A 26,579-nucleotide genomic window follows, 5' to 3' on the forward strand; every position below is an offset into this window, starting at 1 on the left:
CTTTGCTAACTGCATTTATATCTCAAAAAATGTTTAAATAAACAGCATTCAGAATAGGACTTTAAAGCATATGTAATTAATATACTTAAAAAGATAACAGAGTATGCCCTAACCAAAAAAGAAAGAAAACCATGAATTAGCAGTTATAAAAAGCACACACCATAAATCTTGAACACAGAAACTGCCCCATTTAAAAACTCAATGGGCTAGATAGCTGAGAAGACCCTGAGGAATGAATCAGTGAGCTAAGAGAGTTCAAAAACCTTTACAGATGACAGCACAGAGATGGGGAAGTTCAAGTAGTAAAGAAATACAGCACAGAGATGCCTAACTCCCAGCACTGGAGCAAGCTGCAGAAGGGAAGTGAGGAAATGGAAGAGTGACAATTCAAAGAATAACAACTAAATGTTTCCTAGAACTAACAAAGAACAACTAAAGAATAAAACTATAAAGAAATATTTTTAATTAGTTATTTAAAGTAATCTACATGAATGCAAGGAAACATACCACCATTTTACACATAGCTATCTCCTGATTATGCAATTTAAGTGATCCGTGTCCTTTTTCAAGTTTTGAGAAAAAGAAATAAAAGCTTACTTTTTTGTTTTGGTTTGTGGGGTTTTTTGTTTTCTATTTCATTTTTAATTGGAGGGTAATTGCTTTACAATATTGTGTTGGTTTTTGCCGTACAACAATGTCAATCAGCTGTAAGTATACATATGGCCTCTCCCTCTTGAACCTCCCTCCCACCCTTCCATGCTGTCACAGAGCACTGGGTTGAGCTCACTGTGTTATACAGTAACTTCTTATTAGCTATCTATTTTACATATGGTAATATACATGTAAAAACTCATGAAATAAATCCAGAACCAAGAGACAAGAAAGGCTTTTCTAAAAAATTCCCCAACCTCTCTTTCCTCTGGCTTTTACCCTATGCTATTATAGTGAACCTGTTGCTGAAAGAAGTTACCACAAACTTGGACAAGTCATTTGATCTCTTTAAAGTTCTGCTTCTTTTAGGTCTTCAACAGGGAAAATAAACTCTGTCCTTTCTACTTCACAGGAGTTTGGAGAATATCAAATGAGATAATAGATAAAAACTGCACTCAGTATAATCTGATTTCTTTTCAGATCAAATAAATCTTTCCCCTTTTAATGAAGATTTCCGTGGAGAGAAGCCATTCCGAGACTCAAAGAGAACTAACTTCTTGTTACCAAAGGGGAAAGAGGGGAGGGATAAATCAGGAGTTTGGGGTTAACAAACACAAACTGCTACACAGACAACAAACAAGGTCCTACTACTGAATAGCACAGGGACTATATCCACTACCTTGCAATAAACTACAATGAAAAAGGGTATATATAAACGTACTCACTTTACCCCAGAAACCAACACAGTGCAAAGCAACACAGAGTGCAAACCAACACAACAGTGCAAATCAACTATATTTCAATTTTTAAAACAGCACCACCCAGTCAACCGGACAGCACAGCACAAATGGAGGCATGTTATCGGGTCCTGAGCCGTAGACCCCGTTCTGTCACCCTGCCTCACCCCTCACTCCCTGAATCCACTCCACTCCCCAGCCTGTCAGTGGGCCTTCCCTCCCTTCCCAAACCACTGCACTGTGTAGTTAAGACCTGGTCACACCTTGTGCCTGACCTACCACCGCAGCCCGAGTCACGTCCCAGCTCCAGCTTCTCCTCACTCCACCCAGTGCATCTTCCTCCTAAAACTTCATAAAATATATTCATCCTGCAACTACAGTGTTGAAAATGAAAATGCTGAGGTTCAGAGGAAGGACTCCGAACGTCTCAACCTGGCTTTCAAGCCTCCCCTCCTGTCCCGGTCAACTCCTCACTGTCTGTGGAACAGCCAACTCTCTACCCACCCAAGTCCTCGGGTTGTCTGAGTGCAGGCCACGCCCCTCCCGCCTTCCGCCCTCGGCACAGATGATGGGTCCAGACCAAGATCCCGCCTGTTCCCTGAACACCCACTCCACCCCTCAGGCGCCACCCTCACTTCCAGGTCAGAGGCCCCACCTTTCCAGAGAAGACTACTTCTGTCCTGAGGGCAGGGCCTCCTGCTTGGCTCCAGATCTTCTGTAGGAGGCACTCAAATCAACCAGGCAATCATTTCAGTCTGTAAAATAAACTTTCTCTGCCTAACTGAATTTTATAGTAATTATTTCTCTGGTTTTTCTTTATAGTTTTAATATCTATATGCATGTGCATATCACATACATTCCTACATAATATACTGCTTAGCTATTAATCTTTAAAAGGGTCACACTTTATAAATTCTTAAGTTTTCTTTCAACATTGTTTTGAGACTGATCTATGTTGACACCTGTAGCTATAAGCCGTTCATTTTTTTGCTTGTTTTCCCTGAACTTTAAACTTTTTCTTTTGCATTAGGGTGTAGCCAACTAACAATGTTGTGATAGTTCCAGATGAAAAGCAAAGGGACTCAGCCACACACATGTATCCATTCTCGCCCAATCCCCACTGCCACCCAGGCTGGCACATAACATTGAGTTCCATGTTAAGCCATTCATTTTCAAAGCTGAAAAGCATTCTTTTGTATAGTACAACTTATTCATCATTACGTTGCTGAGGGATACTTGGGTTTTATCAAAAAGTTTGCTATTATCAATAAAAGCAATGCTCTTATGAACACTCTTGTACATATCTCAGCACACATGTATTTCTAGGGTTAAAACTGCTAGGTCACATGTTTAGCTCTCCTTGGTAATGACAATGGTTTTCCAAGCAGTTGAATTGATTTACACTTTTACTTACACTGTTGAAGAATTTCTTAAAAATACTGTCAGGCTTTTAGAAGACATAGAAGCAACCTAAACATCCATCAACAGAGGGATGTATAAACAAGATGTGGTACATATATACAATGCAGAATTACTCTGCCATTAAAAAGAATGGAATAATGCCATTTGCACCAATATGGATTGGATCTAGAGACCATCATACTGAGTGAAATAACTCAGACAGTGAAGGAGAAATATTGTATGATATCCCTTACATGTATAATCCAAAAAGAAATGATACAAATAAACTTAAAAAACAGAAAAAGAACCACAGACTTGGAGAACAAACTTATGGTTGCGGGGGTGGGGGGAAGCGTGGGGGGAAGGGGTAATTGGGGAGTTTGGGACAGACACATACACACTGAAATGGACAGCCAACAAGGACCTATTGTATAGCACATGGAACTCTACTCAGTGTTGTGTGGTGGCCTGGATAGGAGGGAGATTTGGGGGAGAATGCATATATGTGTACGTATGGCTGGGTCACTTCACTGTTCACTTGAAATTGTCCTAACATTGTTAATCAGCTATACCTCAATACAAAATAAAAAGTTAGAATACTGTTAGGCTTTTAAACATTTGCCCATTTGGTGGGTATAAAATGTTATTTCATTGTTGTTTTAATTTGCATTTCTCCCATGAGGCTGACATCTTTTCACACATTTATTGGCCATTTGGTTTCCTCTTTAATGAGTTCCTTGTCCAAGTCTTTGCTTATTTTTCAATTAAACTTTTTCTTATCTATTGTAGGACTTCTAGATATATTCTGAATACTAATCCTTCATTGGTATTCAGTTCAGTTCAGTCGCTCAATCGTGTCTGACTCTTTGTGACCCCATGAATCACAGCACACCAGGCCTCCCTGTCCATCACCAACTCCCAGAGTTCACTCAAACCCACCTCCATTGAGTCGGTGATGCCATCCAGCCATCTCATTCTCTGTCGTCCCCTTCTCCTCCTGCCCCCAATCCCTCCCAGCATCAGAGTCTTTTCCAGTGAGGCAACTCTTCGCATGAGGTGGCCAAAGTATTGGAGTTTCAGCTTTAGCATCAGTCCTTCCAATGAACACCCAGGACTGATCTCCTTTAGAATGGACTGGTTGGATCTCCTCGCAGTCCAAGGGACTCTCAAGAGTCTTCTCCAGCACCACAGTTCAAAAGCATCAATTCTTCGGCGATCAGCTTTCTTCACAGTCCAACTCTCACATCCATACATGACCACTGGAAAAACCATGTTGCAAATACCATCTTTCAATTTATGGTTTTCTTTCTTTTCACTCTCTTTTGTTGAGAAGTTCTTTATTTTAACCTAGTTGAATTTATCACCCTTTTCCTTCATGGTAAATGCTTTGCATAACTTATTTAGCACAAACAGGAGATTGTTTTTCATTTGGACTTTCCTGGTGGCTCAACAGTAAAGAATCCGCCTGCCGATGCAGGAAGCATCGGGTTCAATCCCTGGGATGGGAAGATCCCGTGGAGAAGGAAATGGCAACCTACTCCATTATTCTTGCCTGGGAAATCCTATGCACAGAGGAGACTGGCAGGCTACAATCCATGGGGTGGCTAAAGAGTCGGAGGTGACTTAGCGACTGAACAACAGAATCCAGAGACCATGATGACATATTCATATTTCCTTTTAATACACCATTAAAATGAAAACTTCAAAAGGAAGTTATATAAACAATTAACACATGAAAATATTCACAAAATGATTAGCCATCAAGGAAATGAAAATCAAAACCACAAGGACACACCCACCAGAATGGCTAAAATTAAAAGACTGATGACACCAAACTGGGGCAAGGATGCAGACCAACCAAACTTTCATTATACACTGCTGGCGGGAAGGTGAGACTGGGGAACCCTGAGGAAAGGTCAAGCAGTTTCTTAGAAAGCTAAACATGATAGATAATAGCTATCCTATGATCCAGCAATTCCACTTCTTGGTATTAACCCAGGAAAGATGACAGTATATGCCCATGTAATAATTTATACCAAAATATTCATAGCAGCTGTACTCTTAATAGCCAAAAATGAAATGCAGGTCTAGCATCCATTGACAAGAAAATGAGTAAGTGAACTGTGATCTAGTCACACAACAGAATACGACTCAGCAAGAAAGAGTCACCTACTGACTCATGTGATACAAATGAATCTCAAAAATACTATGCTGAAGCCTTAGACAAAAGAATATATTCAAGATTCTATCTCTATGAAGCCTAGAATAGGCAAGAATAATTTATAATGGAAAAAAATATAAGAACTGTGGTCGTTGATGGGTAGGGTTAGGAATGGAGAAGGAGCACAGAGAACTTTCTAGGGTGACGGTAATATTCTGTATCCTGACAGATTCTGCATTACACAGGCATACACATTTGTCCAAAAAAAAAAAAAGAGACAAATTTTGAATTCTAGGCGATATGCATAGTGAAGTGTTTAGGAGTTAAGTATACTAATGTACGCAACTTACCTGGAAATGGCTCCAAAAATAAAACAGATTTCTGGGTGGATAGAGAAATGATAAAGCAAACAAAGGCAAGCATTACCTATAGAATCTTGGTGGTGGGTACACCACCAGGTGAGGATTCTTTCAATTTTGCTATATGTTTGAAATTTTTCAAACTAATAAAATATTAGGGGAAAGATAAAAATATATTTTTAAAAGGAAGAGATTTGCTTTAAAAAATAAGCAGATAGAGGGTTTCCCTGGCAGTCCAGTCCACACTGTCAATGTAGGCGGCTTGGGTTCAACCCCTGGTCAGGGAACTAAGATCTCCCATGCTGTGCGGCACAATAAAAAAAAAAAAATTAAATATAAGCAAATATATTTAAGCAAAGTTTGTCCTTAAGAAAGGTAACTGAAAGAAAAAGATCAATCCATACATGTACTGGTGCTTTGGTATTAACAAAACATATGCACACAGACTATTTTAAATGATCTTCACCAAAATCCAGGTATTCGAGTCTCATTTTATGCTTGAGAAAACGTGGGTCAGAACTTGCTAAATATCACACAGCTGGTACGTCATGGTGCTAGCTTTAAAAACAAACACCTGTGGCTCCTCCATGTCTATTCTTTCCAACACACCTCACTTGGGAGCTGCTATAAACCTCAAACATGTGAAGACCATGTGGAAACTGCCCATGGGCCTCCAGCCCTTTGCTTGTCCCAGGAGCAAGGGAAAAGGCTGAAGCAGTGCTGTATTGACAAGCAGGACACGAAAGGGAGATGTGCACTGACAGGCAATGAGCACGATAATAGATGGAAGGTGAATTTTCAACCCACACAGAATAAAAGCTGGCCATTCCCGCTCTGTCCATGGGGGTTCTCCAGGCAAGAACACTCGAGTGGGTTGCCATGCTCTTCTCCAGGGATCTTCCCAACGCAGAGACTGAACCCAGGTCTCCTGCATTGCAGGCAGACTCTTTACTGTCTTAGCCACCAAGGAAGTCCTGGTGTTCTTTGAGCCCATCCAGAAAGTGTGGGGAAAGCTGAGCTTGTCTTCCCATCTATGCAGATGAGGCCTGTAGCAAAGAAACTCCAGCACAAGACTTGTCAAAACAGCTCTCTCACAAGATACTCCAGCACTCGTCTTATAGAGCAGAACAAAAGCAGAGCAGAGGGACAGGACCCAGGCACATTTGCTCAACCCTGACAAGGCCAAAATGAGAGGCAAAAGCTTTACTAATCACCCTGCGGATTAATCACTGGCTTCAGGGTATTTTGGCTTTTTGTTAAAGCATAACACACCCCAATAATTTCTGTTAAATTTAAACAGGTGAGATAGACCCATGGAATAGAAATAAAAGCCCTTTCAGCCTTAGAGACTGGTATATTTATCCAAACACCTACTCAGTGTGCCAAAAGCTTTGGGAACTATACTGAAACCAGGACACAGCCCTTGCCCTCCAGAGGCCTAACATCAAGCAGCAGGCTTGGGAGAGAAATCTAAGCCCAGGAGAGCTATAGCTCTCCCAAAAGCAGAGGAGAGTGCAAGTACAACCGAGGGCTCAAGGGAGGATGTGTATGTGTGGAACTGGGGGCAGGAGAAGGGGTGAGGGGTTGCCCTCCAGGCTGGCTCCTACGGAGGTCCTAGCTAAGGAAGGCTACCTGCAACCTGAGCAGGAAAGGGAGGAGAAAGCAGCCCTGAGGGATGCCTGCCGACTCATTATAGAGAGTTAAGAGGGGAGATTAGAGGGCCTCACAGAATGCCTGATTGGAGGCATTACCTGGGACAGGGCCGAATATAGCTGCAAATTCCACAGACATGGGAACCTAAGCTAGGACTGGAACCAATCTCCCCAGTAAATCAAGATTTGAAATTTTAATAACAGATTCAGGATGTCTGCTTAAAGCCCAGGTGAACCCACGATGCTCACAGCTGAGTGGGAGGCCAGAGAATGGTGGATACAACACTGGGACAGGTGGTTGGTTATCAGAGCAACCAGCCAGGAGATAAGCGCCAGCAACAATGGATTTGCATCCCTGCTTAACTGTCTGGCCCTGGGTGAGTTTCTAACCTCTGGCACCTTATCTGCAGAAGGGAAATGACACCAGCCACCTCACAGGGCTGAAGAGAGATAAGGTCCGCAAGGCATCCAGCAAAGTGCCTACAACACAGGAGGCATCGAAAAAAGCCAGGTGCAACTCAGATGAAGAGCTTGCGCTCCCAGAACCTCAGAGTTTGAGGCCTCCTACCACCGACCCCTGTGTGCAGAGAAACCAGGCGGGAGCCACCAACGGTGGACACACCCGAGGGCTTACCCATGTGCCAGTCAACTTCTCCCTCTGTTCTCTGATTTCTTTTTAATTTTTAAAAATATTCTGTCCTTTAAGGCATTTTAGGTAATTCTAAGATGACTGCCTCACCCCATGGCCTCACATCCTGAACCATCCCCTATGGAAGAACCCAATCCAAACAGGCAAGCAGTCCAAGAGGTCACCAGCATTACAAGACACTTGACAGGAAACGTTTGTGCCAGAAGGGACCGAACACTCACTTCATCAAAGAGAAGGTCAAGGCCGGCCGAGGGCAGGTCTGAGCTGACAGAGTTGTGACCTTCATCACATCACTCTTTTACAGTCATTGTGGATATGACATGAAGCACTAAAAAAAAAGTGTATAATACAAAATATTTTATGTATATAATAGGCGTTCAAGAAAATTTAAAAAGCAGTTATCTTTATAGCTAGGCTTGGCAAGATAATTAGATTCTATACACCAAAAAGCATAAGAACACAAGGATTAGAGAACTCAGAGCACACGAGCTCAAGATAAAATTTTACTCACTTACTTCAGGAACAGAAAGTTGGCTCCCATTTTCTCAACTACACTTTTACAGGGAAACTTTCAGTAATTTATATAATCTATAACTCAAGGGTCAATGACCCTACTTGGGGGGTGGGGGGATGGGGAGTAGTCCCCAAGGTCACACAAAAAGAAAACTTCACTTTCTTTTAGGGAAATATAAGAGTTGGATTAATCCACTCTGTATATTAACAGCAGACAATAAATTTTACTCCAGAGCTAGGAAACACTAAGAAACCAGCAAATTTTGATGGCCGAGGGTGAGTCATGTCACCAGTTTTATGGAGGATGGTGGGCTGGCAGGGAAAAGGAGGGAGAAAAGACTGGGAAGGGGAAGGTGGTGAAAAATAAGAGAAAACTAGGTGGAGGGAACGAAAATGACACAGCAAATACTAGAGAAGGACAAACGGGAGTCGGCCTGAGAACTGACCGCAGTAACCCCTGGTTAGAGGTCAGAATTGGCCGCGCTGTTACCGGTCACTTCTGTGTACTGCCCACCCGGCTGCACTAATCCTTAAGTCTTCAGGGGAAATCCGGGCTCACCAGAGTGAAGATGGATTATTTCCTGGGTACAAAAGCACTGAAAGAGGAATACCAGACACTTCCAAAAACTCAAGTCTAAATTCTACAGCCTTCACTCTAGTTAAAACTGGTTTCTATTTCTCCTTTACTAGGACTGGCTGGATTTTCCACTTCTAACAGCCTAGTTCACACAATTCTCCAATTCAACCAATGTCTGTGGAAGGCCTACTGTGTGTGTGGAGGGGGTGCGGGGGGCGGACACAGCAGTGAACAAAGCAGAGGGGCTGCCCCTTCACAGGGCTGATGAGTGACACAGGGGAGAAGGCAGACCCACCTTTGGGTGTTCCCTGCGTGTCTCCAGAAAGGGAGCCGGGGAGCAGAAGGTCTCCTCGGACATTCCCGCCCCCACACTGAGATCTTTCAAGGGCAACTCAGAGTCCTAGCCAAGGAGAAGGAAAACGGAGTAAATCTAAAGACTGACAAGAAAATATTAAATGTTACAGTTAAAGTGCACCCTGATTCAAAACAAAACAAAACTGTAAGTGTTCAAACTGAACACAGCATTCATTATCTGTAACCACAGAGACTATAACTCCTGAAATGAATAAACAGCCAGCGTATTTTTAGTAATACTTAAATGAGTTCATAAAGATGAGCCAGCCTCCTGTATTACAAGATCCTGAAGTACCTTTGGAATCATTAAGAAGCAAATTATATTCATTGAGTTGTACTGTTCAGTGTATTTCTTGCACTTTGAATACTGGTTATCTCATGTTACGAATCACGACTTAACATGTGGCCTGCCTAAGATATACCTCAACAAATGGGCTCCATAATCAAACACGTTTGGGAAGTGTTGCACATTCTAAACGGCTTGAAGGTTCACAATGTGTTTTGGGAAATTAAGTTTTCTGACAAATCCTATATTAAAGAAATCTGACAAATTTAGCCTGAGCTAGTATTTCCCAAACTAACTTGACCACAGACCCTTTATTCATTTAATACTTATTAAATTGATGCTTTTGAACTGTGGTGCTGGAGAAGACTCTTGAGAGTTCCTTGGATTGCAAGGAGATCCAACCAGTCCATTCTAAAGGAGCTCAATCCTGGGTGTTCATTGGAAGGACTGATGCTAAAGCTGAAACTCCAATACTTTGGCCACCTCATGTGACGAGTTGACTCACTGGAAAAGAGTCTGATGCTAGGAGGGATTGGGGGCAGAAGGAGAAGGGGACGACAGAGAATGAGACGACAGAGAATGAGATGGCTGGATAGCATCACCGACTCGATGGACATGAGTTTGAGTGAACTCCGGGAGTTGGTGATGGACAGGGAGGCCTGGCGTGCTGTGATTCACGGGGTCGCAGAGAGTTGGACACAACTGAGCGACTGAACTGAACGGTCCACAAATTGCTTCATGGAACATATGCGGGATACACTACAAGTGTAGGGGATGCACTGCTTAATTAATCTGAAAATGCAATTGATTATCAATCTCCCAAGCATTCTGATGAACTGGTGTTTACTACATGGTATAGAAATACAAAAACTTCCCCAGTGAATTTCTGACTGGAATTCACTCAATAAGCTGACTTACTATATTTTAATAAGAAGTATTTTTTAATGAGCTAAAATTGGATCTTGGTATGTTTATATAAGGGAATTTAAATTCATTGTGTAATAATTTGACTTTGCTAAATTGCTGAAAGCTTATCTTCTCTAAACACGGGTTTTTAAATTTCCAGAACATACTAAGTATCAATTTCAGAAGATTCATTCCCTTAAAGAGAAAAATAGTGAATTAAAAATATGCTGATATTTTACCTCTGCCTATCACTTGACAGGGCACGACTTAATGACTAAACTACCACCATCACTTGATATGGGCTTCCCGGTGGCTCACTTGACAGGCCTAATTACAAATATCTGTAACTGAGATGTGGTATCAACATGTTGTAGTTCATGAATAACAAGCATGGGACTATTAATTCCGTGGCTGTGGTGTTATTTATAATTTGGCTCCTCCTCTTGAAAAACTAACCTTAAATCCTGCACCGGAGGTTTTATGGAATCCAACTCCAGTGGCTGAAAAAGTTTCATCATTCCATTAACAACAAAAATCAAACTCAACATTTATTTAGCACCTATTATATGCATGCCACTGGATTAAGCACTGTAATGATGAATGTATTTTTCTGGGTCCCCACTCAAGACAATGGTCTGACAAGGCTCTTAGAAACTCAGGGGTCCTCCTGGCAACGTGGGTGGCAGAGAGCAAACTGCTGCACTGGAGATGCTTACAAAACACCTGGGTGAATTTAGGACATCCACAACTGCCCCCAGTAGGCCAATAAGGCACAAGACTTCTTGAAAAGCTACTGGTGTTAACAAAAGACTTACTACTACTTAATGCAAGATAACCAATATCAGATCTAGGTCAAAAACTTGAAAGCAGTTTAAGCTTTGCTATTCAACTTCACCTGTGTAATACTTTAAAAAAAGAAAAAGCCAGTTAGGTAGCTTAACCCACAAGCATTACAACGGGTATTAAGAACAGCTTAGGTAAGTAGTTCAAAACTGTCACAGGGTTCTTCAATGACTCCGTAGAAGGACTCCCAGATCTGATGAACAGAGTGAACCTGAATTTTCAGAGCGTGTATGAGAAGGGGAGAGTGTTGCATCTACCTTATGCAACACTGAAAAAGACTTTTAAAGACTTTTCACTTTCATGTAGAAAAGGCATGATGACTGCTGGAAATTTAAGAGAGAAAATGAACCAATTTCTAACCCTCTAACTGGAAGATCTAGCAGTAAGCAAGAAAATCAAGACAATCCAACAAATGACTCTTAAAACAGCAGCAGAAAGACTGATGAGCTTCAACAATCTATAGCCGTGCATACAGGAATATTTCCCCCTAGGTTAATACATAAACAAAAGCATGTATTCCAGCTCTAAAATTTCAAATCAGAGAACCCGAAAGCGTCTGCAGTCTGTCTTCATGAACTTTTTTTCCTTTTTTAAAAAAGGAAAAACACCTTTCCTTTAGAAAACCTTAACAAAGACGAAGCCCAGACACGGGCAAATACAGCCTAGGCAACAGGCGCTGAGAAGACACGCAATTTTAAAAAGTTACCAAATGTCTCAGTAAGACTGGTTGATAAATTAACTTCGTTCTGCTGAATGCTTCAAAAACTGCGTTTCTGATAGTATTTTCTAATTACACAGGCTTTAAGAACAACATGCATGCTAATAAACGGGGACCTCAAATACATGTGCAATGAAGCAAAGCTGATATTCCAGATTACATTTTAAATAGTCCAAAGAAAATGGAAAACTGCAACTGCAGGCTTGTGCAAAGCCCAAACAGGGAAAACACATCTGGGCAGCAGGGTCCAATACCCCGGCTTCACAGGCTGGCCGCCCTTCCCTTTCCACCCGGAGAACCAGAAGAACAAAGTTCACACTGACTGAACGTTCAGGGTCGCGCCAGAATATCCGGGGGCGGGGGTGTCCTCCGCACCCGCTGTCCGGTAGGGAATGGATTCAAGCGCCTCGGTCAAGTTCACGGCGGTCCCTCGCCCCAGACGGCGCGACAGACGCAACCCGGGAACCGACGCCGCGGTTCGGGGAGAGTCCTCTTCACAACTCGGCTAAGCGGGGCCCCCAGGACCGGGGTCGGTCCTCCTCTCGGCGCCGCCCCGGCCAGGACGGTCCGCGGGCGTCCGTCAAAGCTGGGCGAGAGGGCACCGCGGCCGGGGACGGAGCCCCGCCCGGCCCTGCGGGAAGGCTGCCGCCCCGCGGGGCTCGAGTTTCACCGCGGACCGCAGCCCCGGAGCCGCCCGCCCGCCCGGCGCCCCTTTACCTTGCGGCCGCTGCCTCCGCGAGGCTCGGACTCTGCGAGGCAGGAGCCGGGGGCCCGGGTCGAGGCGGCCGTCTTCGGGCCGGCTGGGAGGCTCGGCCCGCCGGGCGGGAGCGGCGGCGCCGCGGGGCCCGGCACGTCCTCGGCCTCCTTGCCGCCGGGGTACACCCCCCGGCTCTCGGAAATGTGGATGCTCGGGGCGCAGCCCATGCTGGCGGCAGCGCCGCGGACACGCTGGCGGGCAGCGGCGATCCGGTCAGCAAACGGCCCGCCCGGCGCCTCGGGGCCGCCGCGTGCGCCGTGTCATCTCCGCCCGGGCGGGCGGCGGCGGCGAGCGCGGGTCTCCCGTCAGGAAGTGCGGCCGCCCCTTTTATCGCGCTGCGGGCGCGGCGGCGGGGAGGGGGCGGCGCACCCCGGCCGCCCCTCCGAACATGCCCTTCCTGAGGAGGGAGCCGCCAGCCGCCTCCCCTCACATCGCCGCGCTCGCCTCGGCCGCGCCGCGCTTCCGGGGAATTTCGGGGGAGGAGATTTGCGCTCTCCCGGCCCGAGAGCCGGCAAGTCCCCGCCGCGCGAGCGACACCGCCCTCGCCGCGAGGCGGCGCGACCCCCCCGGGGAGGTGCGCTCCCGGCTACGCCCGCGCCGGCCCCGGAGGCGCCTCCAGAAGCCCCGGGCTCTCACGTCGCTCCGCCGGCCGCCCCACGGATAAACGCCCTTGGTCCGAGGGCTGGTGGCGGAGAAAGCCGGAATAGATCTCTGGCCGTTGAGCGGTGCGAGCTGAGGAATCCCGTCGGGACAGCAAGGCCGCGTCCAGCCCGGGAGGGACGGAGGGACGCGGACCTGAGCCGCGCCGTCGAGAAGCGCTGAAGCGGCGGCGCTCGCCCAGGAGCTGCGGGCGGCGCGGCTCCGGCTCCGTACTCCGGGCCGGCTCTTGCCGGCAGCACGCCGCGCCCAGCCCCCAGCGGTGACCTCCAGCGGGTGCTGGCGTCAATGCAAAGCAGCTGGGGCGCCCGCCACCGCCTCCCGGCTCCGCCCGCCACGGAGCATGCGCGGCCACGACGGGAGGGGCGCGCGGCCGGGCTGCCGGAGGGAGAACGACTTCCCCAGGGCCGCACGTGGTCACCCCCGAGGCCGTGGTCTCTGATCTCCGGCCTGTGGCCTCTAAAACCCATACCGCAGGGTTCGAACCCCGGCTCCGGAACTTAGCAGCTGTGTGACTTCGGTCAGGGCCCTGTCTCTGAGCCATTCAAGACTCGGGCGGCGGGGGGGCGGTGGTGACGGGTGTTACTGACTCGGGCTCAGTCCATGTCCTCGCGCGCCAAGACCTGGAGCCCTAGGCCCGCCTACACCAGCGACTGGGAGGCTGGGATGACAAGAAGCCACATTTCGTGGCAGGTTGGGGATGCCCTCCTGCTCGTCCTTAACCAGAGGAGACCTGTGATGACGCCAGACGCGTTGGCAGAAGGGCACCCCACACACATGGCCACCCGCTCACTGTGTGACCTTGAGCGAATCACTGAGCCTCTCTGTGCTGAGTCTCTGCCCACGATCAACTGGAGGGTGGCACCCCTGGGTGTGCATCACGTACCCTAGAGCTGCCCGCCTCGGACCCACCCTCAGTCCCGCCCCTCCCTCCCCGGCTGCTAGCGGTCAGCCGAGACCCCGGCACGGCGAGTCCCTTTCCTCTGCCGCCGTCCACACCTTTCCTAGCGCGGCCCTGGAACGACCCTGAGGTGCCGCCCACTCCCGCCTTGGTCCCGGCTACCGTGAAGACCTGGAGGCGTATTCGGGACTGGAGTACCTGCTGCGGCGCTGGCACTGCAGCAGGGGTTCCAGTGCCGCGTTCCGTGCGGCGGCTCAGGTTTCAGGGTGCCAGGGAACCTAAGATCCACAGCCCCCCGCCCTCCCTCCAGCAGGGATCTTTAGGGCCCGAGGTGGGCACCGGGCAGTTTCCCGAGCGCAGCCGAGCAGAAAGTCCCGGTAACCCGGGAGCAGCTTCCCGGTACCGGCCCTTACTAGCCTAGCTGGCCCAAGCCACTGGCACATGACTTACATTACCACGTTCAAGCACATTTAGCAATAATCATAATACCCTCCCTGCCTTATAAAAGTACCAACGACTCAATGATGATGTCTTAAAAGACACAAGGGAAGATTTTTACTATCACCAGTAATTCTACCAAAACTGCAGTGTTTTCTGCCTCAGTGCTCCTGGATTTAAAAGGTAATTTTTCCAGGCAGAACCTTGACTCTTCTAAATAAAGAGTAACTGGTGAAGAAAATGCTTTGAACCATCAGAGAGTTTGAAAGTCTGTCTCAGACCCTCTGTCCTCCCTGCTCTGCCTCACTGAGAATTCTGGCCCAGCACTGACCTTGCCTCCTAGAACTCCAGGGTGCCTCCTGGGCCCACCTTCTAATACAGGATATTGTTGTCCTGGCCTCTCTCTGGAAATCCTTGAGCCCTGCTCTAATTAAGGGTGAGGACATTTACCCCCAGCTGACCCTGATTCCCTTATCCCCTCGCTGGCCTCCTGTGCTGCCCTGTGCTGTCCTGAGCTGGTCACTTACCCTCTGTTCTCAGAGAACGGTGGCATAGCCACATTAACTGATTTCCAGGTCTGCAATTTAGGAATGCTAAACTTAGAGACCTAAAACCAAGAATGAAGTAGGAGTAGGCAGGAATGTGGAAGACATTTGCCTACTTCTGGGGTCACAAGGAGCAACCCCCCACTCACTTTCATCCATACTCTGGAACTCAGCCTGGAACACTCCAGGAAGTCACAGCTTCCCCCCTCACCTCAGCTTCGACTGCCTAGCACCAATTCCTACAGCCCTCCTTCCCTGGCCATCATCTGAACCTCTAAGTCCCTGAACACTTCTCTACCTAGTTTCCCCAGACCTCAGTGACAAGGGACACAAAAGGAGTTACAGTGACAGAACTAACCCAAACCTCACTGGCATGTGCCACTCACTGGCTCATCCAGGTCTCCTGAGCCCCTGTGAAGAATCCCTCTACGTGGAGAGAGCGCACACACAACCCCACTCCTGCTGCAGGAGAGGCACCCACAGCCATGTGGGTACCTGGAAGTTGGTGGTATGCAGGAGAATATACTTTCCCACCACCCCAATCCATTCTCCCCTCAACTGCAGGGACCCCCAAACAGCACTGCTTGATCCACCCCCCCCCCCACCAGGTTCAAACTTGTCACTGAATGTTGACTTCAGTTCTTATTCTGCCTGAGGTCAAAGGACTCAGTCAAGGGACAGAGGCCAGCCTAGCACCCCCCCACCCCACCCCACAGGCCATTTCCAGGAGACTCCTCAGTCCTCTGACCCCCTCCCCAGTTCATGAGAGACATGAAGATGCAACCCTCCATGCAGCTTTATTCTATATAAAACCCAAACCAACTTGGTTTCCGCGCCTCTTACACCTAAGCTGGTCCTTTTTTTACAACTGGTGCTCCCTCCTGGCTTTATTTCCTCCTCCACCTGGGAGTCAGCATTCAAAGGCTGCGACTGGCACCCAGTTTTCTGCTCCTCTCCTTGCCTCCCCATTGAACTGGGCTGGAAGCACCCATAAGCAGGAGAGATCCCACACCCTGAGGTGTGAATCCCAGTCCTGCCACACGCCCTCTCTCCAAGCCACTTTCCTTCACTGTAAATCTAGGATTAATGATATCTACCCCTCAGGGATTAAATAGGCTAACTGATGTCAGATGCCCAGAATAATTACTGAGCGCCTGTGTCTTAGCTTGCCAACTTCTCCTGGGTCCTTTCAACACCATCTTCCTGCAGGCCTGCCCCCAGCCTGCCAAAAACTGCTGGAGGAAATAAAATTACCCCGAGGACCCATACCACTACAAATCTGTGGCATCAGACTTCAGTTCATTTCTCTAAATTGCAAGATTTTGTACAATGTAATTTTTAAATCTTTTTAAATCACATTAATATGTGCTAGAAAAATAGTAAAAAAAAAAAATTAAACTTAGCAGAACTATATAAAATGTGCAGAGGCAAAGGAAAGCCTTTCTTCCTTCTCCACTCCCTTCCTTCCGTAGAGGTAACTATTGTTAACAGTTTGGACCATATGCTACCAGACCTGTTTCTATGTTAAATAATCACAAACATACACATGCACACACACACACACACACACACACACACACACACACACACACAGAGCTATTAGACTATCACAAGCAGGGCTGCAGTGAACATCCTTGAATGCATCTTTTTCTGTTAAGATGGACTCCTAAAAGTTGAACTGTTTGGTGAAAAGGTATGTACCCTCTCATCCCATCCCAGCTCCAGAAGGGATGAAAGGAAATGAAAACTTGGAGCCAGGCTGAGCTGTGTGATTGAAAGGGGGAACCCTTTAGCCACGCCCTCTGCACCTGGATAGCGAGGATCCAGCCACCCCAGATACAAAACCACTGCTGATCATCCTTTCCAGGCCCCTAGCCAGCTTACCTTCATTTCTCTCTGTTCTCCCAAGCCCTGAGTACAGTGTTTGAATGTTCCTGCCTTTCTCGGGTAAGGGACTGGATGATGCACCCCGAAGGCCAGAACTGTAAGGAGAGAGAAGCAGTTCCCATAGGTGAGAACAGCAGAGAGAAGCCCCTGGATGCTGTTCTCTGACTGCACAACCCAGGTGCGCTCCGCACTTCTCTCCTCTGTTTGACTCTGGACCTTGGTACTCAGGATTCTCCTGGAGCTTAGAACTGACCACCCTCTATGCACCCTCTTTCTCAGAATGACCCTATTCGCTCCTGCCATTTCAGACTCCTCCACTCCCAACAAGGGGGCTCAACCTCCAGTGCCAGCTCCCCGCTACCCTCGACTCCAACCACACTTTCCCACCAGGTCAGGGGGTCACACCCTCTCCGACCTACTAGAGCCAGTCTCAGATGCCAAACACTGCTGTATTTGGTTGTAAAGGCCAGAGCTGCACTCTGCCAGTTGAGCCAGTGTTAGCTGCTCAGTTGTGTCCGACTCTTTGTGAACCCATAGACTGTAACTCGCCAGGCTCCTCTGTCCATGGGATTCTCCAGGCCAGAATACTGGAGTGCGTTGCCATTCCCTTCTCCAGGGGATCTTCCCAACCCAGGGATGGAACCCATGTACTTCTTGCTTCATTTCCCTAGAATACAGGAAGGGAAAGGGAGCTCAGATCAGGGCCTCAGATGCCACTAGGACCGTCTCATAGTCCTGACTGCTCGGCTCTCGACATAATTTCTTATGATGCTGAAAACATGACCTTTGGGAGCTCCCATCTCTACCTTTCCAGCCCCACAACGACACTGTCAATTTCCACTGCAGAGAAAGTTCCTTGTCCAAGGTTCCTAATTTGGAGTGTCCCTACCCCCAGGACCCCATGTTTAGAGAGGCCCCAGTCTTGGCTGATGCTCGGCTGTGACCATCTTGAAATTCCTAACAAGTGTTGAACAAGAAGACCCATATTTTCATGTCACACTGGGCCCCACAAGTTCTGCAGCTGGTTCTGCCTCCCTCCTCTGAGAAGCGCCTTGTTCAGGTGTGTGCAGGGGAGAGAAGCACAGGGTAGTGCCAGCAAGGAAGGTGGTGTCTCAGGAAAGATTCACAGGCCTTCCCTGAAGGTCCTGTTGTTATTTCACAACAACAGTCCTTGCCTCCGTCTGCCCTGGACCCAGCACCCCAGCGCAGCTCAGCCTCTGGCCTCACCCTACCTCCCTGGCAGGTGGGACAGGCCTCAGGTTTCCTCAGGAATGGCCACCTCAAGAAGCAGGCCACAGCGGGTGGATGACTGTTGGCTTCCCCTCCGTGAGAGCAGGAGTAGGGGAGCAACACAGGGTCCCCCGGCCTAGAGGGGGAGAGCAGTGTGTCCAGATAGCCCTGAGATGGGACCCTGATGATACCAGCCAGCCAGACTGTGTTAGGATTTCTGCCAAGCATACCACGTGTGTGACCTCATTTATTCCAAAGGCACTGAGGTTTTTTAGAATGAGGGCTGATGCAGGTCTTTAATAACCCAATACCTATCCTCTATAAAGGCTCTGAAAAACAGAAGGATGCTTCTTTAATACAATTAAGTGTATTTATTTCCAGCTAAGAGCTTTCAAGATATTTAATAGTGAAACCCTAGAACACTCCCCAGGGCTGCGACACAGCAGGTCTACTCTAAAGAGAGTCCCAAGACCAAAAAGCACTTGACTGGAGCATAATTAATGGGTTCAGAAATAAAACAAAGGGCAACCACCCTCGCTACTGTTACCTAGTGTTGTCTAGATGATCTGAGAAATGCAATGAGGTATGGCTTAGAAATGACAGCACAGATATTGGAACTGGAGAGAAAATTGATCATTAATGGAGGGGAATATAGCTTTATATCTAAGATACTCAGTAATCAATGCAAGAGTTATTAAAATGAAAGATTTCTCTAAAGTGACCAGATTAGAAGTAAACAAGTGAGACTTCCCGTCTTTGAAAAGAGAAGCTGAATCACAAAATGTTAGATCTAAAAGGGACCAGGACGACTTCCCTGGTGGTCCAGTGGTTAAGAATCCACCCGCCAGTGCAGCAGACATTGGCTCGATCCCTGGTCCAGGAAGATTCCACATGCTGTGGAGCAACTAAGCCCGTGCGCCGCAACTACAGAGCCAGCGTGCGGTGGCTTCTGAAGCCTGCCCGCAACAAGAGAAGCCCACACGCCGAAACAAAGAGTAACCCTCCATCACCGCAACTGGAGAAAGCCTAAGCAAAGCAGCAAAGAACCAGCGCAGCCACAAATAAATACATAACTGAATTAAGTAAGAGAGTGATACTCTAGACTATCAATGGCCCATCAGAAAATACAATGACAAAATGGAACCCAGGTTTCCCCAGACTTCTGGGTCACCATGGTGGTCATGACCCACATTTTGCTGGCTCTTTCCCCTCTACTAAGGCAGGCCTCCAGCCACGTTTCCCCCAGTTGCTTCTGAGAGTGTCTGAGGGTGGGTCTGAGGGAAGGCAGTGAGATCACCCCCGATTCTCTCTGTTGCTCGTACCCCTGTACCATGTTAACTGCAGGGCCTCTGGCAGACTCCTGATGCTGTGAAAGCTGAGGCTCTGGGGTCCTTAGGGCACTGAAGCTCCTCTGGGCTCCAGGCACATATTGGGGAAAAAGGTCACACTTACAGGGTCACCAACCATGTATCAGTTTGCCCAAGACTCTGCTGGTTTTAACACTGAAAGTCCTGCACCCTGGAAACCCACAATCCAGGCAAACCAGGCTGGTTGATCATCCTACACTTACTTCATACACACGTGTGCACTCACACACGTGCGCACATAAACGCACACACAATGTCTCACACTGTCTCCTAGGCCCTAAAGCCACGCTGTTTGTGCCCTGTGTCTTGCAGAGTTTATATCTGGGCAAAGAGCCCTTCCGGGCTTCCTTGATGGCTCAGCAGTAAAGAATCCGCCTGCAGTGCAGGAGACTGGGGTTCAATCCCTGGGTAGGAAAGATCCCCTCGAGTATGAAATGTCAACTTGCTCCAGTATTCTTGCCTGGAAAATCCCATGGACAGAGAACCCTGGTGGGCTCCATGAGGTCACAAAGAGTCAGATATGACTTAGTGACTAAACACACACATACACACACACATATATTAACATGTGAAAATTCTATGACATTCAAGTATCTACATCCATATATGAAGTTTTATTGAAACAGTCACAACATTTGTTTACACATTGTCTATTGTTGCTGCTGCTGCTGCTAAGTCACTTCAGTCGTGTCCGACTCTGTGTGACCCCATAGACGGAAGCCCACCAGGCTCCCCCGTCCCTGGGATTCTCCAGGCAAGAACACTGGAGTGGGTTGCCATTTCCTTCTCCAATGTGTGAAAAGTGAAAGTAAAGTCGCTCAGTCGTGTCTGACCCTTAGCCACCCCATGGACTGCAGCCTACCAGGCTCCTCCATCCATGGGATTTTCTAGGCAAGAGTACTGGAGTGGCTTGCCATTGCCTTCTCTGTCTATTGTTAGGGAAATTAAATAAATCATCTTGTTTAGGCTTAGGCAACAAAGCAGAGCGGGCCTCTGACCTTGCTTCTAACCTGCCTGGACACTGCCCTGACTGTGAGTGACTGCCTGCTGTGAGTGTAAGGCTTGCAGCACCATAGATAACTTGAGGGGAGCATTTGGAGATTACTGAGCCCGTGGAGGGGGCCTGGCCAACCAAGCCCCAGGCTTAACACTATTCCAAGTTTTACAGGACAAAACAAACAGCATTAGAATGAAACCAGGCTTGCAATTTGGTCACTGATGATGGTATCAGTTTGAGTCCTGGGATTATAAGCAGGAACCCAGGCTGCAATCTTTGAAGTCTCACCCATGGAGCAGACATGCAGCCTGGGACCTGGATTCCAGATGTGCTGTGACGAGGGACTTGCCAGAGCTGTTTAAGTCTGGTGATGTTGGTCAAAACCCAGTTTGGTGATGTGTCCTCTGCTCTTCATATTTCTGTTTTCTTTTAATGTTAGTATATTGAAAGTTAGATAATTCTCTAATATATATGCATTATTTATTTGTATATAACAAGTGGCTTCTTTTGTTAACAAATCCTTTGAACCTGTATATAACAAGTGGCTTCTTTTGTTAACAAATCCTTTGAACCTGTATATAACAAGTGGCTTCTTTTGTTAACAAATCCTTTGAACCTGAGACAAAAGTGAAAACTTTGGGCAAAACATCTATGGCTACTTTTGCAATCCTTCCAGCATCAGTCCGCAGAGTTTTTCTTGGGGACTCAGACTCACACCCACTCCTGGGTCGTGTAGGGAGATCCCAGAGCCTGGTGACTTTCCCTGTTCTCTTCCCTCATCGGACAAACATGCTCCTTCTGACCCCTTCCATCAACCTGCCTGCCTCAGCATCAGCTACCCTGATGGAGCCTGCCCTACATAGAAGCATCACCATCTACATCTCCCCAAAGCCCCATGAGGCTAATGTTATCTATTGGAGGGAAAAGGGAGGCTCAGAGAGGTTAAATAACCTATCCTAGGTCACAGACACCAGACAGCAGAACCAGGCTGCACACTGTCCCCAAGCTGACACCAAAGCCCAGGCTGTCTCTACTGTGCCAGCACTTCCACAAAAATAAGCTTTGGCTTATTTTCAATAAGTTGTTGTTCTTGTTATTTAGTTGCTAAGTCATGTCTGGGCCCATGAACTGTAGCCCGCCAGGCTTCTCTGTCCATGGGCTTTCCCAGGGAAGAATACTGGAGTGGTTGACATTTCCTTCTCCAGGGTATCTTTCAGACCCAGGGATGGAACCCACAACTCCTGCACTAGCAGGCAGATTCTCTACTGCTGAGCCACCAAGGCAGCCCTGATAAATAAGCTACATGTGGGAAACTGAGGAGCTGAACATCATGGATCCTTGAGAAGCAGAAAGTGAAATATGACACACCCCAGAGCAAATGCGGAGGCTGCTTCACTCCCAGGATAAATGGGAGATGAAATGCAGAGCGGCACACTGTTTACCAAAAGTATTTGGGGCTTTTGAAATGTCAGCCGCGATGATCGTGAATCACTCCTCTTGAAGCCCTTAATCCAGAGGAACCCTCCTTTTTCCGCTGGCTCCTCTCCTGATTCATCGAGTTGCCTCTGCTTGCCTCAATCACTGGCCCGGAGTTCTGGGTCTCAGGCCTCCCAGGTTCCATGGGAAAATTGTCATTCGCTTCTCTGGGGAGGTGTGTCCTGTGTAAGTGTTCCCAGGCCTGCTTGCAGGGGAGAGAAGGCTTTGGAGAGGGAAGACTGCAGCCTAACAGGCAAGCGCAGCTGGAAAAAATCAAGGTGACAGTCAGAGTCTCATTGTCATAACCAGGGTCCCATATTTATCTCTTCGTGCACAGACTCTCTTGAGCGTCTAGCACATGTAGGCACTGGGCTGGATACTGGGGACTCAGCAATGGCAACATAGCCCCTGCCTATTAATGGAGCTCATAAGCTGAGGTTGAAGGCAAGCGTCGTTCAACTTCATAAGAGTATAATTATAAGTTGACGAGTGCTGTGACGCACAAGGAGCTCTGAGTGTGTATCACAGCAGGAAATGACTTAACCTCGGATAGAGGAGGGTGAGCACCAGGATGTTTTCCCTAAGCTGAAATATGACTAGATAGCTGTTCTTCATGCCCAGCACCCATTCATCCTTGTTGTTCAGTCGCTCAGTCGTGTCCCAACTCTCTGCGACACCATGGACTGCAGCACACCAGGTTTCCCTGTCCTTCACCATCTCCCAAAGCTTGCTCAAACTCGTGTCCATTGAGTCAGTGATGCTATCCAACCGTCTCATCCTGTTGTCCCCTTCTCCTCCCGCCTTCAATCTTTCCCAGCATCCGGGTCTTTTCCAATGAATCAGTTCTTCGCATCAGGTGGCCAAAGTATTTGAGTTTCAGCTTCAGCATCAGTCCTTCCAATGAACACTCAGGACTGATCTCCTTTAGGATGGACTGGTTGGATCTCCTTGCAGTCCAAGGGACTCTCAAGAGTCTTCTCCAGCATCCATCCTTGAAGCTACCTCATTTTCCTCTGGGAACCCATGGTCACCATGGGTTCCATCAAGCTATTTGGGTGGAATATTTAGGATGCACCACATCCCTGGCTATAGAAATTAATGTAGAAATAGGCACATGATCCCATCCAGAGTTAATGAGTGTCATCGGTGTTATTGGTTGAACCCCTGCTCAAGCGACGCCTAAAGTTAGAACTACATTTGAACTTTGCAGCTTTAACAACTTCTGTTTTTGATTAAGCCTCTTTGTGGGTCTAAAATTTTTGGTCTCTTGAAACTAAAAATGTCCTATCTGAGCTACAAGATTGAGTCAGAAAGTCATATATAGGATATATAGTAGTGAGTGAGTGAGTGAGTGAAAGTCTCTCAGTCGTGTCCAACTCTTTGTGACCCCATGGACTATACAGTCCATGGCATTCTCTAGGACAGGACACTGGAGTGGGTAGCCATTCTCTTCTCCAGGGGAACTTCCTGAACCAGGGGTCAAACCTGGGTCTCCTGCACTGCAAGCAGATTCTTTTCGTCAGAGCCACCAGGGAAGGGATCAGCAGGCAGGAGGAAGGGAAAAGCCGGTCTGGCTCTGGCAGCGTCGTGGCAGTGGCTGTGGCTGTGTTGGTGGCAGCAGTAGTGGGGGCGGGGTGGGCATAGGGGGCAGGACCTCTAGCAGTTCAGCAGCGAGGTGTGTGTCCTCCTGGAGTGAAGCAGCTTCCTGACCCCTGGGAAACACCCTTGTCACACTTCTGTCTCCAGCTCTTTCAACACCTGTTGGCCAGTTCCCCTCATTAAATCGTTATCTTTGCCTGAGATATCTCGAGAGGTTTGTAATTTCCTGGTTAACCACTGATAGATGTAATCACCGATGGGGTGACTGTTATGAACTGCTCCTCTCATTGGCAGAAGGTGTTACTCCCAGTGGCTGCCAGGGCAGTCCGCTGGGCTTAGGAAACAGCAGATAAGGCAGAGAAAGATGGGGTTTGATATTGCTTGGTCTGCCTTGAGAGCTTTTAACCACTGTGCTACAGCAACTTCTCATTAAGGTTCTACTGAATTTGGAGGCAAGACACATTTCAAGGGCTTGAGTTAACGCGGAAGAATTATGTTCCAGGATGACCGTGGACTTACAGGGATTCTAGAGAAAAAATATTTTCACAGAGAATCAGAATTGTAGTTCCAGACTTGAAATCACCCAGGCTGGAACCAACAGCTTGTGATGAAATAGTTTGTCCGAGAGTCAGAATTACATTCACCCCTGACTGCCACCAACTCCTGGTGGAGAAAGGCCCCCTCACTCTCAGGTCCCATCTATAAAAGGAGGAGCCCAGCCATGGCAGACATGGTTTGTTTCCTCCCCGACAGGTAGCTGTCCTCCTCTCACCTGCTGCCCGGGTCCGTGGGGTGACGATTGGTTCCAGCCAATCGTGGTCATGCCTTTCCCCACATCAGGGATCTGTTTGGTCATGAGCATGTGACACATCCCTGGCCCACACAATGTCTGGGGTGTTCTGGATGGGTGGTGTGGAGAGGGGTCTCTGGGAAGGTGTGCTCACTGAAAAAGAAACACAAAAAAGACATGTAGGAACTTCCCAGGTGGTCTGGTGGTTAAGACTTCACCTTCCAATGTATGGGGTGCAGGTTTGGTCCCTGGTAGGGCAGCTAAGCTCCCACATGCCTCGAGGCCAAAAAACAAAACATAAAATAGAAGCAATATTGTAATAAATTCAATAGACTTTAAAAATGATCCATATCCAAAAAACAAGAGAGAGAGATTGGACGCTTTCTTCCTCTGGAATGACTGGGTGAGACAAGGATGCTTGGAGCCATGTCAACCACCTAGCCACCGTGAGCGGGGAGCCACCAACACCTGAGAAGAGCAGCGCGGAAAGATGGACCAAACTGTGCCATCACTGTCCCCAGGGCGTCACAGACCTGCCCAGCATCTGAACTGCTTGTCACGTGGTATAAAACAGTTTCATTGTGTGAGCTACTTTTAGTTGGGTCTCCTGTCGTCTGCAGCCCAAAGTCCTCTACCTGACATACGAGGCCACCAGTTGAATTTCCCTGTTCTTTTACTTTTTTAATGTTAAAAAATTATGTATTTATTTATGACTTGTTGCTGCATGTGGTCTTTCTCTAGTTGCAGCGAGTGGCGGCCACTCTCTAGTGGTGCGGTGCGGGGTTTTCTTTTTTTAAAAAATATTTATTTGTCTGCTCCGGGTATTAGCAGTAGCATGTTGGATCAAACCCGGGCCCCCTGTGCTGGGAACGCGGAGTCTTAGCCACTGAAGCACCAGGGAAATCCCTCTTTCTTTTTTTTTCCAAACATTTTATTTTGTATTGCGGTATAATCAATTAACTATGCTATGATAGTTTCAGGTGAACAGCTAAGGGGCTCAGCCATACATAGACTCATATCCATTCTCCCCCAGACCCTGGGCGTGCAGACTCAGTCATTGTGGCCCATGGGCTTAATTGTCCCGCAGCATGTGGGATCTTCCCGGACCAGGGGTTGAACCCATGTACCCTGCACTGGCAGGTGGGTTCTTAACCACTGGACCACCAGGGAAGTTCTCCCTGTCCTCTTTAAATCTAACATTCTTTGACTTGGCTTCTCTTTTCAAAGAAGGAAGCAGGCTTGGCAAGAGGGAACTTGTCCAAGGCCACACTGTGTGTGACAGAACTCGGACCCCAGGCTGCTGCAGCCTCCCCTACCTTACCCACTTTTTCTGAGCCTTACGACAATGATGGAGGTCAGTTCTTGTTTCTAAGAAATGTCACTCATTTTCATTATGTCACTCACGACTTCTCTGAGTGGTAGGGGAGTTCAAGATTGGATAAAGATGATCCTGGATAATCTCCTGCCCTGCAGCCTGCCCCTCTGCATGTGTGCTCTTGAGACCCAGAAGAACATGTACAGAAGTCTGGGTGGGGGCAGGACGTTTTCACCTTGGCAGATGAAAACCTTGATGGTGCTGCTGGCCTCCATGGACTACCCAATGACTGCTCCCCACTGCAGCTGATCCAGAGGATCAGAGTTCAAAAAGAGTCCTTTTCCTTCTGAAATGTGAGAGCCTGCCAGCCTCACATGAAGGACACAGAGAGCTCAGGGAATCCTGATTTCTGGCCCACCTTTAGGAGGAGACTCGTGTTAGTCTTTCAGTCGTGTCCAACTCTTTTAGACCTTGTAGACTGTAGCCTGTCAGGCTCCTCTGGCCATGGAATTCTCCAGGCAAGAATACTGGAGTAGGCTGCCATTCCCTCCTCCGAGGGATTGTCCTGACCCAGGATCAAACCTGATCTTCTGCATTGCAGGCAGATTCTTTACCGTCTGAGCCAGCAGGGAAGCCCAGGAGACCTTACTTGTATAAATTTACTGTTCTCCTGGTTCTTGGTGGCAAATTCTGAGATCCTCTTGGTTTCTGGCCATCTAAAGGACAGAAGCTAGAAGTCTCGGCTGGAATCAGCTCCATTCCAAAGTTGAGCAGGGAATCTCAGACAGGAGAGAAGGAGAAGGATTCCACCCC

General features: G+C 47.8%; 1 protein-coding gene and 1 non-coding gene across 3 annotated transcripts in view; one reads left to right on the forward strand and one right to left on the reverse strand.

The window, feature by feature from the left end:
• The window catches only part of PDE8A (phosphodiesterase 8A), a 173,367-nt gene extending 160,493 nt beyond the window's left edge, over positions 1–12,874 (reverse strand). The window contains exon 1 of one of the 2 annotated variants that reach the window (XM_055417883.2): positions 12,525–12,874. In XM_055417883.2, the coding sequence (XP_055273858.2) occupies positions 12,525–12,731 (207 nt within the window). In that variant the 5' untranslated portion in view covers positions 12,732–12,874. Of the gene's footprint in view, positions 1–12,130; positions 12,490–12,524 lie in introns of those variants that run through there. The other variant, XM_055417884.2, reaches the window with a different exon arrangement.
• Positions 1,112–1,224, forward strand: LOC129550831 (U5 spliceosomal RNA). The gene has a single exon (XR_008684954.1). It is a non-coding gene; the product is annotated as a U5 spliceosomal RNA (small nuclear RNA).
• Positions 12,875–26,579: the final 13,705 nt, after the last annotated feature.

This window comes from Moschus berezovskii, chromosome 21 (assembly GCF_049115385.1).
Source record: "Moschus berezovskii isolate FMDL1 chromosome 21, NW_MosBer_1.0, whole genome shotgun sequence".
Taxonomy (NCBI): Eukaryota; Metazoa; Chordata; class Mammalia; order Artiodactyla; family Moschidae; genus Moschus; species Moschus berezovskii.